General features: G+C 38.7%; 3 protein-coding genes across 4 annotated transcripts; 2 read left to right on the forward strand and 1 right to left on the reverse strand.

The window, feature by feature from the left end:
* Positions 1-416: 416 nt before the first annotated feature.
* Positions 417-5,345, forward strand: LOC110760328 (RNA-binding (RRM/RBD/RNP motifs) family protein). Of its 2 annotated transcripts, none has more exons than XM_021962579.2 (3): positions 417-590; positions 712-3,123; positions 4,956-5,345. In XM_021962579.2, the coding sequence occupies exon 2, from the start codon at positions 758-760 to the stop codon at positions 2,897-2,899; it is 2,142 nt and encodes a 713-aa protein (XP_021818271.1). In that variant the 5' UTR covers positions 417-590; positions 712-757; the 3' UTR covers positions 2,900-3,123; positions 4,956-5,345. The 2 variants fall into 2 exon arrangements, with proteins under 2 accessions (XP_021818271.1, XP_021818274.1); XM_021962582.2 differs by having other exon boundaries at positions 4,984-5,345.
* Positions 5,346-7,446: 2,101 nt separating this feature from the next.
* Positions 7,447-7,890, forward strand: LOC110760567 (uncharacterized). The gene has a single exon (XM_021962870.2). The coding sequence runs from the start codon at positions 7,447-7,449 to the stop codon at positions 7,888-7,890; it is 444 nt and encodes a 147-aa protein (XP_021818562.2).
* Positions 7,891-9,427: 1,537 nt separating this feature from the next.
* LOC110760625 (nuclear transcription factor Y subunit B-3) lies at positions 9,428-10,735 on the reverse strand. Its single transcript, XM_021962929.2, has one exon. The coding sequence runs from the start codon at positions 10,300-10,302 to the stop codon at positions 9,685-9,687; it is 618 nt and encodes a 205-aa protein (XP_021818621.2). The 5' UTR covers positions 10,303-10,735; the 3' UTR covers positions 9,428-9,684.
* Between the last annotated feature and the right edge of the window lie 3,982 nt (positions 10,736-14,717).

Genomic DNA, 14,717 nt, shown 5'->3' on the forward strand with positions numbered 1-14,717 from the left:
CAAACACTTTTGAAGGACCAACACATTTCCTGACACTCACATCACCAGGGACTTTCCCCTCAAAAGGCTTATTAGAAATATCAGTCAACACACTTCTAAACATGGGCTTAGCATTTTTGGATTTAGTCTATACTTTCTTGTCATGCTCCATATCAAGAAGAGAGGAACTATTAAAATGGGACTTGTCCTGCTCAACAAACACATCACTAACCTCCTCATCTTTTCCAAAATTGTCATTAATGCTCCTAAGAGCATCAAAACTTGAGCCCTTAATAATAATAATCAAAGCTAACTAACTCAAATGGAAATTTGGTTAAATCATTACTACTGAGTATCGAAACCGAGACCGTAACCCCAAGCCTTACAAAGCCATAGTAACCATTACGCAAGTTATTTATTTCCTTTTTAAAAGAGCCATAAGCATTACGCACAACGGCGCAAGTTAGCGAGACATGGAATGCACTTTGGAATTAAGATAGATAGATTACCAGAAAATTCACCTGTCTGGTCTCTCTATCATAAGTTTCCAGAAATCCCAGATTAGGGTTTACTTTCTCGAACTCTCAACAACACACTGACTCTTTTGCCTGGTAAGATCTCCAACCCCAATCTTTTCTTTCATTTTATTTTCAGTCTTTCCTTTCATTGGCATCATAAAAATGCTTCCTTTCGATTTCTGAACACACTTTCACTGCTCACTCGAAACGATAGATAGAAAACCCTAGGTCTTCAAAGACCGAGAAGAAAACGGAGAAGAATGGATGAAGGTGACGGGGCCGATCAGTTCCACCGTAACGAGGCGATCTCGGCCGTGGCCGACGACGGTTTTTTGGCCGAAGAGGACGATGATTATGAGGACCTTTACAACGATGTCAATGTCGGCGAGGGGTTTTATCAGTCTATGAGAAAGAACGAGGAATTAGGGTTTAGAAATGAAGTGGTGGAGGAGAAAAAGATTGAGTCACCGGAGATTGCGGCTCCGGAACCTCGCGGTGTTCCCATACCGGGTGTTGGGGGCGGTAGCGGTGAGGGTACTGGAGGGGGTGACGGAGGGGTTAGGGGTTCTGGGTATAATAACAATAATAATAACCAGAATCTAGGGTTTAGAGGGAACGAGGTGGGTGTGAAAGGGAGTGTTGGTTTGGGGCCCATTGGGGGTGGAGGTGGGATTAGGGTTGAATTAGGGCAAGCATCGGGCAAATTGAATGAGTTTGAGCAGCAAAGTGGGAATAATAGTGGTGCTGGTGTTCAAGGGATTGTTGCTCAGCAGCCGCCGCCACAATTGCAACAACAACATCAACCACAACCTCAACAGCAACAGCAACAATTACATGCTGCTGCTGCTGTTGGGAATGCGGGAAATGAGGGCATGTTGAGGCAAGTTGGTGGTGTTGGAGGTGGGAATGTTAATGGGATTGGTGGGAATAGTGGTCCAGGAGGAGGATTTGGTGGTGGCGGGGGTGGTGGAGGCGGGACGATATTATTTGTGGGTGATTTGCATTGGTGGACTACAGATGCAGAGCTGGAGGCAGAGTTATGTAAGTACGGACCAGTGAAGGAAGTGAAGTTTTTTGATGAGAAGGCGAGTGGGAAGTCAAAAGGATACTGCCAGGTTGAGTTTTTTGATCCCGTTGCTGCTACAGCCTGCAAGGATGGGATGCATGGGCATATGTTTAATGGGCGGCCATGTGTTGTTGCTTTTGCATCACCATATAGTGTTAAGAGAATGGGGGAGGCTCAAGTAAATAGGAACCAGCAGGTAGCCCAAACTGCAGTACCTCAAACTGGTGGGAGGAGGGGGCCTAATGATGCCGGGAATAAAACTGGTGGGAATAACATTGCGACAGGGGGAAATTATCAAGGTGGGGATAACAATAGAGGTTACGGGAGAGGTAATTGGGGGAGGGGTAATGCTCAGGGTATGGGAAATAGAGGACCGGTTGGTCAAATGAGGAATAGAGGTGGTGGGATGGGTGGCAGAGGTATAATGGGGAATGGTGGAAATGGGTTTGGGCAAGGTATTGGTGCAACCCCTCCTTTGTTGCACCCTCAGCAAATGATGGGTCAGGGTTTTGATCCAGCTTTTGGTGCACCAATGGGGAGAATGGGGAGTTATGGAGGCTTTCCTGGTGCTCCCACGCCTCCTTTCTCTGGAATTTTGTCTTCATTCCCACCTGTGGGGGGTGTTGGGCTGCCTGGAGTAGCCCCTCATGTGAATCCTGCATTTTTCGGCAGAGGGATGCCCATGAATGGAATGGGAATGATGCCAACATCAGGTGTTGATGGGCCTAATATGGGAATGTGGTCTGATCCTAATATGGGTGGATGGGCAGGTGAAGAGCATGGTGGTGGGAGAGCTGGGGAGTCTAGTTATGGTGAAGAAGCTGCTTCTGACCATCAATATGGTGAGGTTAGTCATGATAGAGGAGGCGGGTGGCCAAATGCCACAAAGGAGAAAGATAGAGGTTCGGAGAGGGACTGGTCTGGATCTTCTGATAGAAGGTATCGGGATGATAGGGATCAGGGATATGACAGAGATGTGCCTAGAGAGAAAGATGTGGCTCATGACCATGACTGGTCAGAAAGAAGGTATCGTGATGATGGTGATGTTAGTCGAGAACGGGACAGAGAGCGTGATAGGGTCCGAGAACGTTCTCGAGATCGTGATCGTGATAGAGATCGGGAACGAGAACGGGACCGTGATAGGTACAGGGAAGACCGAGACAAATATACTGATCATCATAAGTACAGAGACCGTGAACCAGAACATGAGGATGAATGGGAACGGGGAAGGTCATCGAGGACTCACAGTAAGGCACGTGTATCTCAAGAGGATAACCGTCGGTCAAGATCAAGGGATGCTGATTATGGGAAGAGACGGCGGCTTACTTCCGAGTAACTGCTCTGCAGCTTCTTGCTTTTGATGACTTTCCATTGAGGAGGAAATGGAATAGAGTAAAAGAAACTTTTGGTGGCTTTTGGTTCGCCATGCTTATGTGGACTCTCTTTCAAGTGTTGTTTTTGGGTCGTTGATTCATCCAATGGCTGCTCTCATGTCATTGCCTAGATTTCTTGATTGCTTCTGTCTTGCAGGAGCAGAGTTCAATTCTCATGTGGAAAAAGGTAAGCCTATTAAAATTCAGTTTAATTTTCATCTATGCTTTTAAGTTTGATAAATGTTTGTTTGTCTGTCTGTCTGGGATATGCCATCCTTGTTTTATGCTTTTATCATACATCACCACTCTTGTATACCAGTTATGTTCTTGTGCATTGTTTGTACAGTTATTGTTTCTAAGTTTGTTTGTGTTGGGAGGTTTTCATTCCCTTGTTCTGACCTCTCCGTACCTCTTACTGTTGTTGATCAGTTTTTTTACTTTGCCTTTTTTCTAGATCTGTGGTATGATAGTTTTGATTACTAGGGATTTTGAGTGTTGATTTCAATTTTTATGCTATGTTTGTCATTTGGGCTGAACTTGATGTATTACAATACGTGTATGATTAGAGTCTAAATGATACAGCTCTACACTAAGTTTTCAAGCATTCATGACATATTGTATCATGAATTTTTGTGCTTTTTCGAATCCTTTTCCTCTTTACACCTACTACCCTTACCACTAGTGTGTGTACATATACACAGTACATTTGTTTGTATGGAACAGATGCTTGACGCCCCTCAATTCCTTATTGTGTTTACCTCACTGTGAAGTCAATGTGATAAGTGACGTGCAGTTTTCCAAGATGTCATCAACACACTGAAGTCAATGTGATAAGTGACGATGACCACAATTGAAAATGTGTGAATTTGTATATGTATACAATTTGGTATCTCCATTTTTTTTTTTTTTTGTTAAGACTATCACTCAGGACTATGCATTCAGACATGATTCCACTTGATTAATGGCTTTGTCTTGCTAGAGAACAGTACCCTAAATATATAGGTGTCCATGGTTTATATCTAATCTAGTTTTTATAAAAATAAAAACTTTGTAACTTTAACATTATAAAAGTTATGATTTTGAATTGCAATTTTCCGTTAATTTTCATTTTATCTAGTTTTCATGTTAATGATCCTGCCATATTCAAAATATATTATAGTATCTGATTTTTTGGATTATTCCCCTACCGTCATTTTGTTGGATTTGGTGGCAGCAGTGAAATGAGGATTTGGTCCTCTTTTTTATTGTTTCTTTTTTCTCTCTCTTGTGTTCCTTGGTGTTTTTTTTTTTTTTTTTTGTGCTTTTGTTGTTCTGTTTGGCTGTGGATGCCTTATCCACCTTTTTAATATGTTGTTTCTCTTAAACAATGACCTGGAAACTTACTTGGACAGTGTTCTATTGCTTTAAAATAGATTTTAGTAACAAGAGAAAACTCGGTTGATCTTGCCTAGGGTTGCTGTGCTATTCTATATTGCTTTTCCTTCAGAAAGTGCAATGTTCCCTTAAGGTATTCTAGACGGCTCCAGCAGTCATCTTACCCAGTCTTGGAGATTTGGAAACCTGCCATTTATATTGTCAGTGCAGTTTGTTGCTGTGAAATGGTTTACCGGTTCTAATGTCTTCTGTAGACCTTTTGCTTGTTCAGGACAAATACAGTAGAAGCACTACATTCTATCGATTTCCTTACTTGTTGTAAATTATGGTGAAAACCTGCCCTTCATATCTATGGTCGACCAATACTTAGAATAGAACCTAGTAGTTCTTCTTGCTACTATGATCCAACTGTGTGGGATCCATCCTTGGATTTTGAGGACGTGGTTGCTTTTTACTGACTTTCGTGTGTGTGTGTGTGTGTCTTTGTGTATTACCCTATACTGCATTCTCCTTTTTATCATTTAACCATTTGAGGACGTGGTTGCTTTTTACTGACTTTTGTGCATGTGTGTGTCTGTGTCTGTGTCTGTGTGTAGTAATGTAGTAGAGTATTTTATTGTTTCCTGATGATTATGCTTATTGTAGATCTGTCACCTGTTTCACTGTCTAATAGTTTGAAGGACACTCTATCGTGAGAATTGAAGCTGTGAAGTACAACCCAGAGTTGCTTTGGAGATGAAGAGGACCTCCAACTTCTACATTGAAGAGACGATGCATGGTGTTTCCCTTTCTCTAGCTGGATTTAGAAGCCGAACTCTTGCTTTTGGTTTTAGCTTTCTTTTGCCTTTATGTTTGAGTTAATTATAGCACTTGATGAAAATAGATTTGTGGATGATGTTATGGCTTGAAATTGCTGAAGTCTGGAATGTGGTAGATTGTTCTGGAACCTGATATTTGACTGTTGTAATAGGATTTAGCAGAGGATGTTGCTAATGTGCCTTGTTCTGATTGGCTAGTTGTATCATCTTTCCCCCATTTCTTCTTTTGTTTTGTTTTGGGTAGTTGTATCATCTTTCCCGCCATGCTGATTGTGCCAAATTTTTGTGAGGATGTAGAAAATTAACCATTCTTTTAAAGCAATTATTTAGACGCAGAAATTGTATAGTAGCTTATCATGTACATAGGGAAGAGCTGGTGTATGATATCTTGTACATAGTGAATTCTTTGTTGAATGGATTCATTTTCATAATGGCCTCCCCCTTCTCTTCAAAGTTCATCTGATTTTCTCTCTCACAAGTCCCAAGAGCTTAGTTGTTGGCTCTGCTAAATTATTATTCTGAATGCTCTTCTTCTGCTTATGGTGGGATTTTCTTGCAAATATCATTTGGCATGCTTACAGACATGGTAATTGTAATATCTGGGAATTCTACCACCTTCACTTGTAAGTTGTAAGTTGTAACATAACCATATGATCATCATTCCTACTTGAACCGTCTTTCGTCTTTCGTATCTCCGGCAATGGTTCGACTCTTACCTTTCTCCTCTCTTGAAATGGAAAAATAAAAATATAGCTGTGACTATAACTTTTCTTCAATAGTTCGATTTTCGCTTAGTTAGTAGAACTGTAACTCCAACATTCGAATTTTACCCCTATTCATGAAATATCAATCTCACTCAAAAGTAATGAGTAGGACTCAGTCAAAGATAGAGTAGTGGTACATCCAATGCACCGATACATTGCACATTTTAGTCATTGAATTAAAAATTTAAAAGAAAAAAAAATCGAAGTCATTGGATTAAAAAAAAGTCGAAGAATAAAATTACAAAAGTGCAGCAGACAGTAACAGATAGTAACAGACAAAATGCAAACAGAGGATCTGAATAACTCGTCATGTATAACAAAGCAGAGGATATGAACTCGCTTAAAATTCAAAGTCAAACAATAAATTCATTTTTGTTGTAAATAATGTGGAGCCTACAAAGTAAGCAATGAAAAGAAAGAAGTAAATGAATGTGAAGACTTTGTGTAAAACCTACAGGATAGGTGCAGCAAATGTGGTCGTAATATTTACTGCTATAGGAAAAAGATGTCAGCCCCCGCTTATAAAAGGAGGTCTCAGTAAGAAAGAAAAACACACCGAGAGAGAAAGTTCTATCAGCGTAATACCACAAAAGAGAAATATAATCCCACTCCAATATTTAAAGGTACTATCATACTTTTTTTGTTTTATAACACGTTATCAGGACGATAGTCTCTCTTCTTTACCTCTAAATCTTTTTAGCTAAACACTATGTGGTTATTTCTTTGTCTCCTCTCCGTCATATGTCTACTCTCACTTTACTATTATGACGACATATATACGTTCTTTTTTGTATTCTCACAATTTTTATGTTGTTTCATTCATGTTTGTTTAATTTATCTTTTCGTATTATAATTTGGAATGACGCGGTATTATCCATCATCCTACTATTTTATGGTGGTGTAGTTCCATTGTCCATCACATTGTAACAATTATTATTGTAATAAAAATGGTGGTGTGATTTTAAAGCCCATCTTATTACTATTATATCTTAAATAGTGGCGCGGTTATATTGCCCATAATATAATAACTTATATACTGGGAAAGTGCCAATTTAACTACACTCCTAATAGTAATATATATTTATTTATCAATAATTCTTACTAGTGGGATTTCTTTAATAATAACCATTACTAAAGGTTGACCCTTAGTAATAATTATTACTAATCACTTACCCTTACTAAAACATATGATTTCTTTTATGCTACTAACATTTCTTTTTATTTATTTTAATAGTTTATTATATACTGGATATATAAAAGCCACAATTACACCTTGGACGATGCAATTAAGCATATGTAAATACCAGTGTGTGATGTGGTAAATTCGATATATAATATTTTATTCATATGTCATTTAATTTTGTTACTTTATTGCAGTTTATTATTGTGAAAGAAATCATCTGTTAACATACATGTACGATGGGGGCCTTAAGTTCATGTTAAGAAATGGTCTAATGTCACAAATCTCGAACATGAAGTTTCGAGTTAATATGCAAAATATTTTTGGTCTAAAGTTCAAAAATAAAATCTTGTTGAGAACCTGAAATTCTAACAATGTGCAAACATATTATTGCAAATCCTGATACATCTCATTTTCTTTTGAAGATGGCAAACTTAGCAAAGCTTAAATTTGCTGTTTGGGACATATCTCGAAACAACTATCTATCATGGGTCCTAGATGCCAAGATCCACCTTGAGGCCAATAGCCTTGGAAAAACCTTTGTAGATGGAAACGATGCATCCCCAGAAGAAAATGCAAAGGTCGTGATCTTTCTTCGCTGTCACATCCGTGAAGCGCTGAAAAGAGAATACATGGTGGTGGATAACCCACTGATTTTGTGGAAAGCCTTATGCAAAAAGTACAATCACCAAAAGACAGTGATCTTCCCAAGAGCCATATATGAATTGACACACTTCAAATTCCAAGGTTTCAAGTCAGTGTCCGAGTATAATTCGGCGATGCATAAAATTACCTCTATGATGAAGTTATGTGAGTAGAATATCTTTGATGAGGATATACTTGAAAAAACCATCAATACTTTCCATGCCTCAAATGTGCTCATGCAGCAACAATATAGGCATAGTGGCTTTACAACGTACTCGAAGTTGGTATCATGTCTTTTGTTAGTAGAGCAGAACAATGAGCTTACGCTAAAAAATCACCAATCTCGCCCAACAGGCTGGCATTAATTTCCTGAGATGCATCATTCACTTCGGGGAATGGTGCTAGGCCTGTTGGGTGAGATTGGTGATTTTTTAGTAGAAGCTCATTGTTCTGCTCGACCAACAAAAGACAAGATACCAGCTCCGAGTACTTCGTAAAGCCACACTGTCTATATTGCTGCTGCATGAGCACATTTGAAGTGTGGAAAATACTGATGGCTTTTTTCAAGTATATCCTCATCAGAGATATTCTCCTCACATAACTTTATCATGGATGTAATTTTGTGCATAGCCGAATTATACTCAGACATTAACTTGAAATCTTGGAATATGAGGTGTATCCATTCATATCGGGCTCTCGGGAGGATCACTGCTTTCCACAAAATCAGTGGGTTATCCACCGCAACGTATTCGCTTTTCAGTGCTTCATGGATGTGACAACAAAGAAAAATTATGGCCTTTGCATTTTCTTCTGGGGATGCATCTTTTCAATCCACAATGGTTTCTTTTGGGGATGCATCATTTCCATCCACAAAGAAGTAAATGAATGTGAAGACTTTGTATATAGCCTTCGGGATAGGTGCAGTAAATGTGGTTGTAATATTTACTGATATAGGAAAAGATGTTGTAAGCCTTTGCCTATAAAAGGAAGCCTTGGTAAGAAAGAAAAACACACCAATCATAAGAGAAAAGGGATAGAGAAATCAGAGAATTAGAAAGATTTAGTAAGATTCGAGGGAGAAAGTTCTATCAGTGTAATACCACAAAAGAGAAATACAATCTCACTCCAATATTTAGTGGGTTTATTTATAACTTTTTTTGTTGTTGCGGGGAGGGAGAATTCTCACACACACTGCCAAAGTGCCGTGAAAATTTGAATTTGAGACCAACAGTATGCAAATTAAGGTAATTTTCCACTAGGTTAAACCCGATTAGAAATCTAGATTCATTGGTTTGGTTGGCTAGTTCTACAAGCTCATAGTGGTTTTTTTGTTTGTTAGAATGTGTCTAAAACAGGCCTCCTACTTTAGTTGAAGTTGAAATGATAGTTGACCGTTTAGCCATCCAATTCTACCCTCTCACCCTTATCCAAAGAAAGAGGGCAGAATAAGCTTGAACTTAGTGTCAAATCCAATACAATTAGTGGGGCTATGATGGCTTGCTAGACTTCTCATTGATTTTATGGTCAACAAAATCATCATTTTTGCCAATAAGAGAGCAAAATGCCATACTAACTAGCTCTAGCGGTATTTCTCTTTCCAATGTCGGAGGATATCTCGGTTTGAATCCATCTCTCTAGATTGATAAAAAAGTTAAGAAAATAAAAACAAGGGAAAGTGGGTAACTAAAGAAAATTCCTCTACTCATATGATTGACTCAAATCAAAATATTTATACCACAATCTACTCAAATTATATTCTCTCTATATAATCCCAAATTACAAACTATTTTAGTAATAAATAAAAATAAAACACTTCTGCAAAAGCACTAATAAGTAACAAGTAGGAGTTTTACACAGACACTGTCCTCAATTAAGAAAGACTCTAAGCAAATAATTAGCAATCAAATTATAATTTATAAAAGGACACCCAAAGCAAATAGCCACAGAGAGCAGAGAGTCCACTATAATTATCTGGGTCTACCCATGTTAGATCCGGGCCCACCCTTCCCCAACCCAACTCCACTCACACCCATCTGATGAAACCCGCTTCCGCCGTACACGTGTCCCTGATGCTGATGCTGATGCTGATGCTGATGCTGCTGCTGCTGCTGCTGCTGCTGTTGTTGCTGCTGCCAATATACCCCAGCTCCTCCACTCCCACCACCACTCTCGTACCCAACCCCACCATTCCCGCCACCTCCACTCGGGTCCTTGTCACGCGCGGCCACGCTGCTCTTCTCCCCCTCCATCTCCCTGAACCTCTGCAGATAAACCTTGAGAGGCTCCACGTACTCCTCGAACCCTAACGTCGTCATCGCCCAGAGCAAATCATCGCCGTTGATCGTCTTCCGCTTCTCCCTCTGGCACTTGTCCGAGGCCTCGCCGGTGATGAAGCTTATGAACTCCGACACGCACTCCTGCACCGTCTCCTTCGCGTCCTTGGAGATCTTCGCGTTCGCCGGCAGCGCCTTCTTCATGATCCGGCTCACGTTCGCTATCGGCAGCAGCCGGTCCTGTTCCCGAGGCGAGAGCTCGCTGTTTGATTTCGTGTGCGCTCCGCCCGAGTCGTTGTCCGAGTCCGCCATTGAAGAAGCTCTTCTTTTCTTCTCTTTTTTATTCAAATTTTAAAATAAATAAAAATACTTCTTTACTAATTATGGTAGAAAAATCCAGAAATTGACTTCACATGCTGAAGCCGTCGATCAAAAACTATGGTAAGAATCGAAATTTGAAGTTACAAATTCAGCTGAAATTTCCAGGAATTGCAAAATGAAGCTTCCAAGTTTGCAAGAAATGAGTGAGTATTTGGATTTTGGTTGAGAATTTGAAATTCAGTGAGAAGAGAGACACAGGAAGACGAAGAAGAGTATGAGATTCCGAAAATTATGAAAATTTAAAATGGAAGGGTTTGAATTTTGGTTGAATTATGAGGAATTAGGATCAGAGAGAGAGAGAAGGAGGGAGAGAGAGAGAGAGAGGGAGAGAGAGTGGTTGGTTTGGGAGCGAATGAGTTGGGTCCGTTGGATCATGGCGTTAATAACGCCTATCTTATGGTCACGTGGATGAATGTGGACCGTCATTTGCCGATAAGAGTTGAGTTCGCACCGACGGAATTACAGCCGTTGGATTGGTTGAGGTGGATGATCTGGACCGCGAGTTTGGTATCCGGCACGTGGTTGGTCTGACCTGGATTTCCTTTTTCAAAAGATATTCAACTTTTTGTGGGGCGCAAACTTACCTCTATTCTATTATTTATTTCATTTTCTCTCACCGATAATTATGTTTTTTTCCTATAACGCTTTACTCAGTATCTTGTATTATATACAAATTTTATTAATATTTTATGAGGTTTGTTAAATTGTGCAGGCATATAGGATTGTAAATCATGCCATATAGTTATACCACCCCGATCACTATCTTGGCCGTCCATATCTCTACCACCATCGCCACTCCCACCATCATAGTCACCACCACCACCACTACTCCTACCATCCGTGCCGTCATCACTGCCCATCCCCACTCTCCGGACCGGAGCCATAATTTTTTTTAGAGCACGAGCAATATTTAAAAAGCTAAAAGTTCAACAATGAAAAAATAAACAACCAAATCATTGAAACACTCCAACGCATTCAACTTATGTGCATATTGAATATTTCTTATAAATCTGTCCAAAAAAAAAAGAATATTTCTTATATTCATTTTTGTTATTACGTTTTCCACCTTAGAAATGAAGTACATAAATTGGACGAAAAACACTGGATGCGTGCAATGAAGCAGCAACTAGGCAGGAAAGACATAATGGGCACTAGCAGAGGAGCATATTGCTACCCACCCTCACCACCATTCCACCACCATCACCACCCCCACCAACACTCCACTGTCGTCACTGATACCACCAAACAAATATAAATGTTAAATTCTTTGTTTAAATCCATTATACTTTTACAGTATATAAATAAGAAACTTTACAAATTTTTGAACATTAATTTCCATCAATTTGATTAGAACATCTCTAAGCGAGATGTTAAATCCAACGTGACATTTTTAGCTTGTAGAAAAAAAAAAGCATAGACTCACTCCAACTGAAATGTTTAATCACGCGTAAAATAACATTTCTCCATTATGTTGTTATTTTTGGTTTTTTTAATAAACAAATCAACACTAATGTAATCAAATAAAATTTTAATTTGATATGTGTGGTGGAATGTAAAACTCTATTATATGTTAAATTGTCACGTAAGTCTTCAAATTCAAATTTAATGTTTAGTATTTGACTTCTCCTTTGGAGATGCTCTTAGAACTTTTAAATTTCCTCATACAAATGCATGATGACATACACTTACAATTTGGATAAAAGTTAGAATTTCTAATTGACATACACCAATTCCCTTGTCTTAATTCATAAACTAACAAACAAAATTTGAAATTTCATATCGAGAAAATATGGGATTTGGAGGTCATAAAAGTCCAATGTTAAATTTAACAAACTAGGTATCTTTTTAAATTTCAAGCTAGTGTGAGTTTTAAGAAAAGAAAACCACCATGTATGCCGCCGTCAACGCAACCTCTACTACCACCATATTTCCATGGGTGTCACTATGGTGTCATTGCCATCAACATGCACTATCATTGTCACCAACATTTTCCATGGCCATCACCATCAGTGCATTCCCTACCACCTCTACTACCACAACCTTCTCGCACTGTCATTCTTGCTAACACCACCATTTGCACCGCAACCACCACCCATATCACCTTCGTCACTACCACCACCATGCCACCATCGCCACTACAGCCACAAGCTCTTCCGCCTTTGTCACCTTCACCACCCCCACCCCAACCTTGTCACCCTACCACTAGCAGCCCACCCATCAACATCACAGATGATGGCACTATTACCACCACCACCACTATTAATGCATTTACCAACCACCACTTCTCATTTTATAGATTTGAGGTCTCCAAAAAGATAAATGTTAAATTCTGTGTTTAATACTTTTAGGTTAGTTAAACAAGAAACTTTACAATAATTAAGTTACAAAAAATGAAGTTACTTTTGGGCAACACCTTGCTTTTTGCCCAAGTTGTTTACCCGCAATGTGAGTAAGGTGTTGCCTAATATGAATCGTGAATGTTGGACAAAAATGTAGCAATGGTCCCTCAAGTAAGACCCGACTTTACTTTTAGTCCCTTATCTCCAAAAAATTGTTATGATGGTGCTTCAACTATGCCTCGACTTTCAAAACTCGTCCTTTCCGTCAACTTTTCTATGAAAAATAGGGCTACATTTGTCTTTTCATGTGATGGGTTCTTAATAAGCATAGCCCAGCCCCAACAACCGCCTCTCTCTCTCTCTCCTTCAGCCACCCTTAATAAACCAAACCCCATAGATTCGTCGCCGACCCACCCTCACCCACAGACCCACTCCGACCTCAACCTACTCTCTCCTTCTCTCATTTTCTTCCTCCCTATGTTCGTCAACCCCTTCCTCATCCCAACCTTTTTCATCGATTGTTCTTCCTCTCAATCAATTGAACAATTTAAACAAAACCGAAAAGGATCATTGGAGAGGGAGAGAGAGAGAAAGAGAGAGAGTTGTCGTTGGGTTTGGGTAGAATGAGGTGGTGACTAGGTAAAAGTCTTATTTTGTGAGTTGAGGGACGAAAAGTAAAATAGAGTCTTATTTGAGGGACCATTGCTACAATTTTGCCTTAACGTTTTAATGGATTTCCCATTTCCCCTTTAATTAAAAATAAAAAACAATTTTTCTAGATAGGGGAGCAAACAATATCTATACACGTGTTATTTGCACTTTTCTAGCATAGTGGCAGAGTGGGGGAGAGTGGAGTGAGGAGCCAATAAATTCACATTTTTTGGAAAGTTTTTCTTTCCATAAAAAGTCATGTTTGCGGAGTTTGAATATGAAAAAGAATGCTAAAACAATATGAGTGTTTGTTAGAGTGTGGACATGAGTCATATCACACAGTGAAATCTGATGATATTTTGTATAAAAGTTCATTTCCAAACACTAAAAGCTTTTTTCTTTTGATATCAAACTCGTATTTAAGGTCAAAGATGAATTACTCGTTAAGAAAACTTGTTATATCTAGATCCCACAAAATGATATAATAACACCTTATAACCTATCCCGTTAATTCCAAAAATGAAAAATCATTCACTTTACCTTCATTTCTTCCTTTAACATACGAGCCCTTAAGTTTCTGCCGAACAAAACACTCTAAATAATTCATAATTTAGATTGTTAATATGAGGATATAGCATGGTACACTATGTAACAAGAGATTATTTAATTTAACTAAAAGAATATGATTTTCAACTAACACTAATTTTTCTAAACATGGTTTATTATTTTATCTTATGGCTTCAATGACTTCCAGCTTCACAGAGCATATCCCCCTTTGACACCTCTAAGTCTAAGAAGCTATATTTTATTATAATTTCTTCAGAAATTGTCTCTTTCAATCATGACACTGGTGAAAATTTAGAATAAACATTAGTTTATGGCCCCAAAGAGTTTTTAGAGGGACAAAATAATCAAATGTTTTAAAATTAAATACATTTTGTCAATAAAATACTGTTTGATTTGTGTTTTACTGGGCAAAGCATCAGCCTCAATTCTGGTGGGGTGTTGGTCACCACACTGACTTACTGTGGAGGCAACTAAAGATATTTTTGGTAAAACATGTCAGGTCTCCTTGTAACTTGTTTACTTTGTGATACAATTGAAAGTCAATATGTCTCAAGTACGATGACCGACGGCACTTATTGGATTAACGTATATAATTACCAAAAATTAAAAGTACCAATTAAAACTCTCGATCATGTGAAATTATGTTTAATAAGCGATACTAATCGAAAGCTGTGATACCATAATATACGAATTTACTTACTAGTATAACATACTACTGTCTGACAAGAAAATTACATTTGATCTACATAAGTTCTAGGTAAGGACTTGTTAACACGTCTTTACGTTGAA

Source organism: Prunus avium, chromosome 4 (assembly GCF_965620075.1).
Source record: "Prunus avium chromosome 4, drPruAviu1.hap1.1, whole genome shotgun sequence".
In the NCBI taxonomy this organism is placed as follows: Eukaryota; Viridiplantae; Streptophyta; class Magnoliopsida; order Rosales; family Rosaceae; genus Prunus; species Prunus avium.

Excerpts from the sequence above, each read along its gene's own strand:
- LOC110760625 (XM_021962929.2), bottom strand. The coding sequence starts at position 10,302 with ATGGCGGACTCGGACAACGACTCGGGCGGAGCGCACACGAAATCAAAC.
- LOC110760328 (XM_021962579.2), top strand. The coding sequence starts at position 758 with ATGGATGAAGGTGACGGGGCCGATCAGTTCCACCGTAACGAGGCGATC.
- LOC110760567 (XM_021962870.2), top strand. The coding sequence starts at position 7,447 with ATGTGCAAACATATTATTGCAAATCCTGATACATCTCATTTTCTTTTG.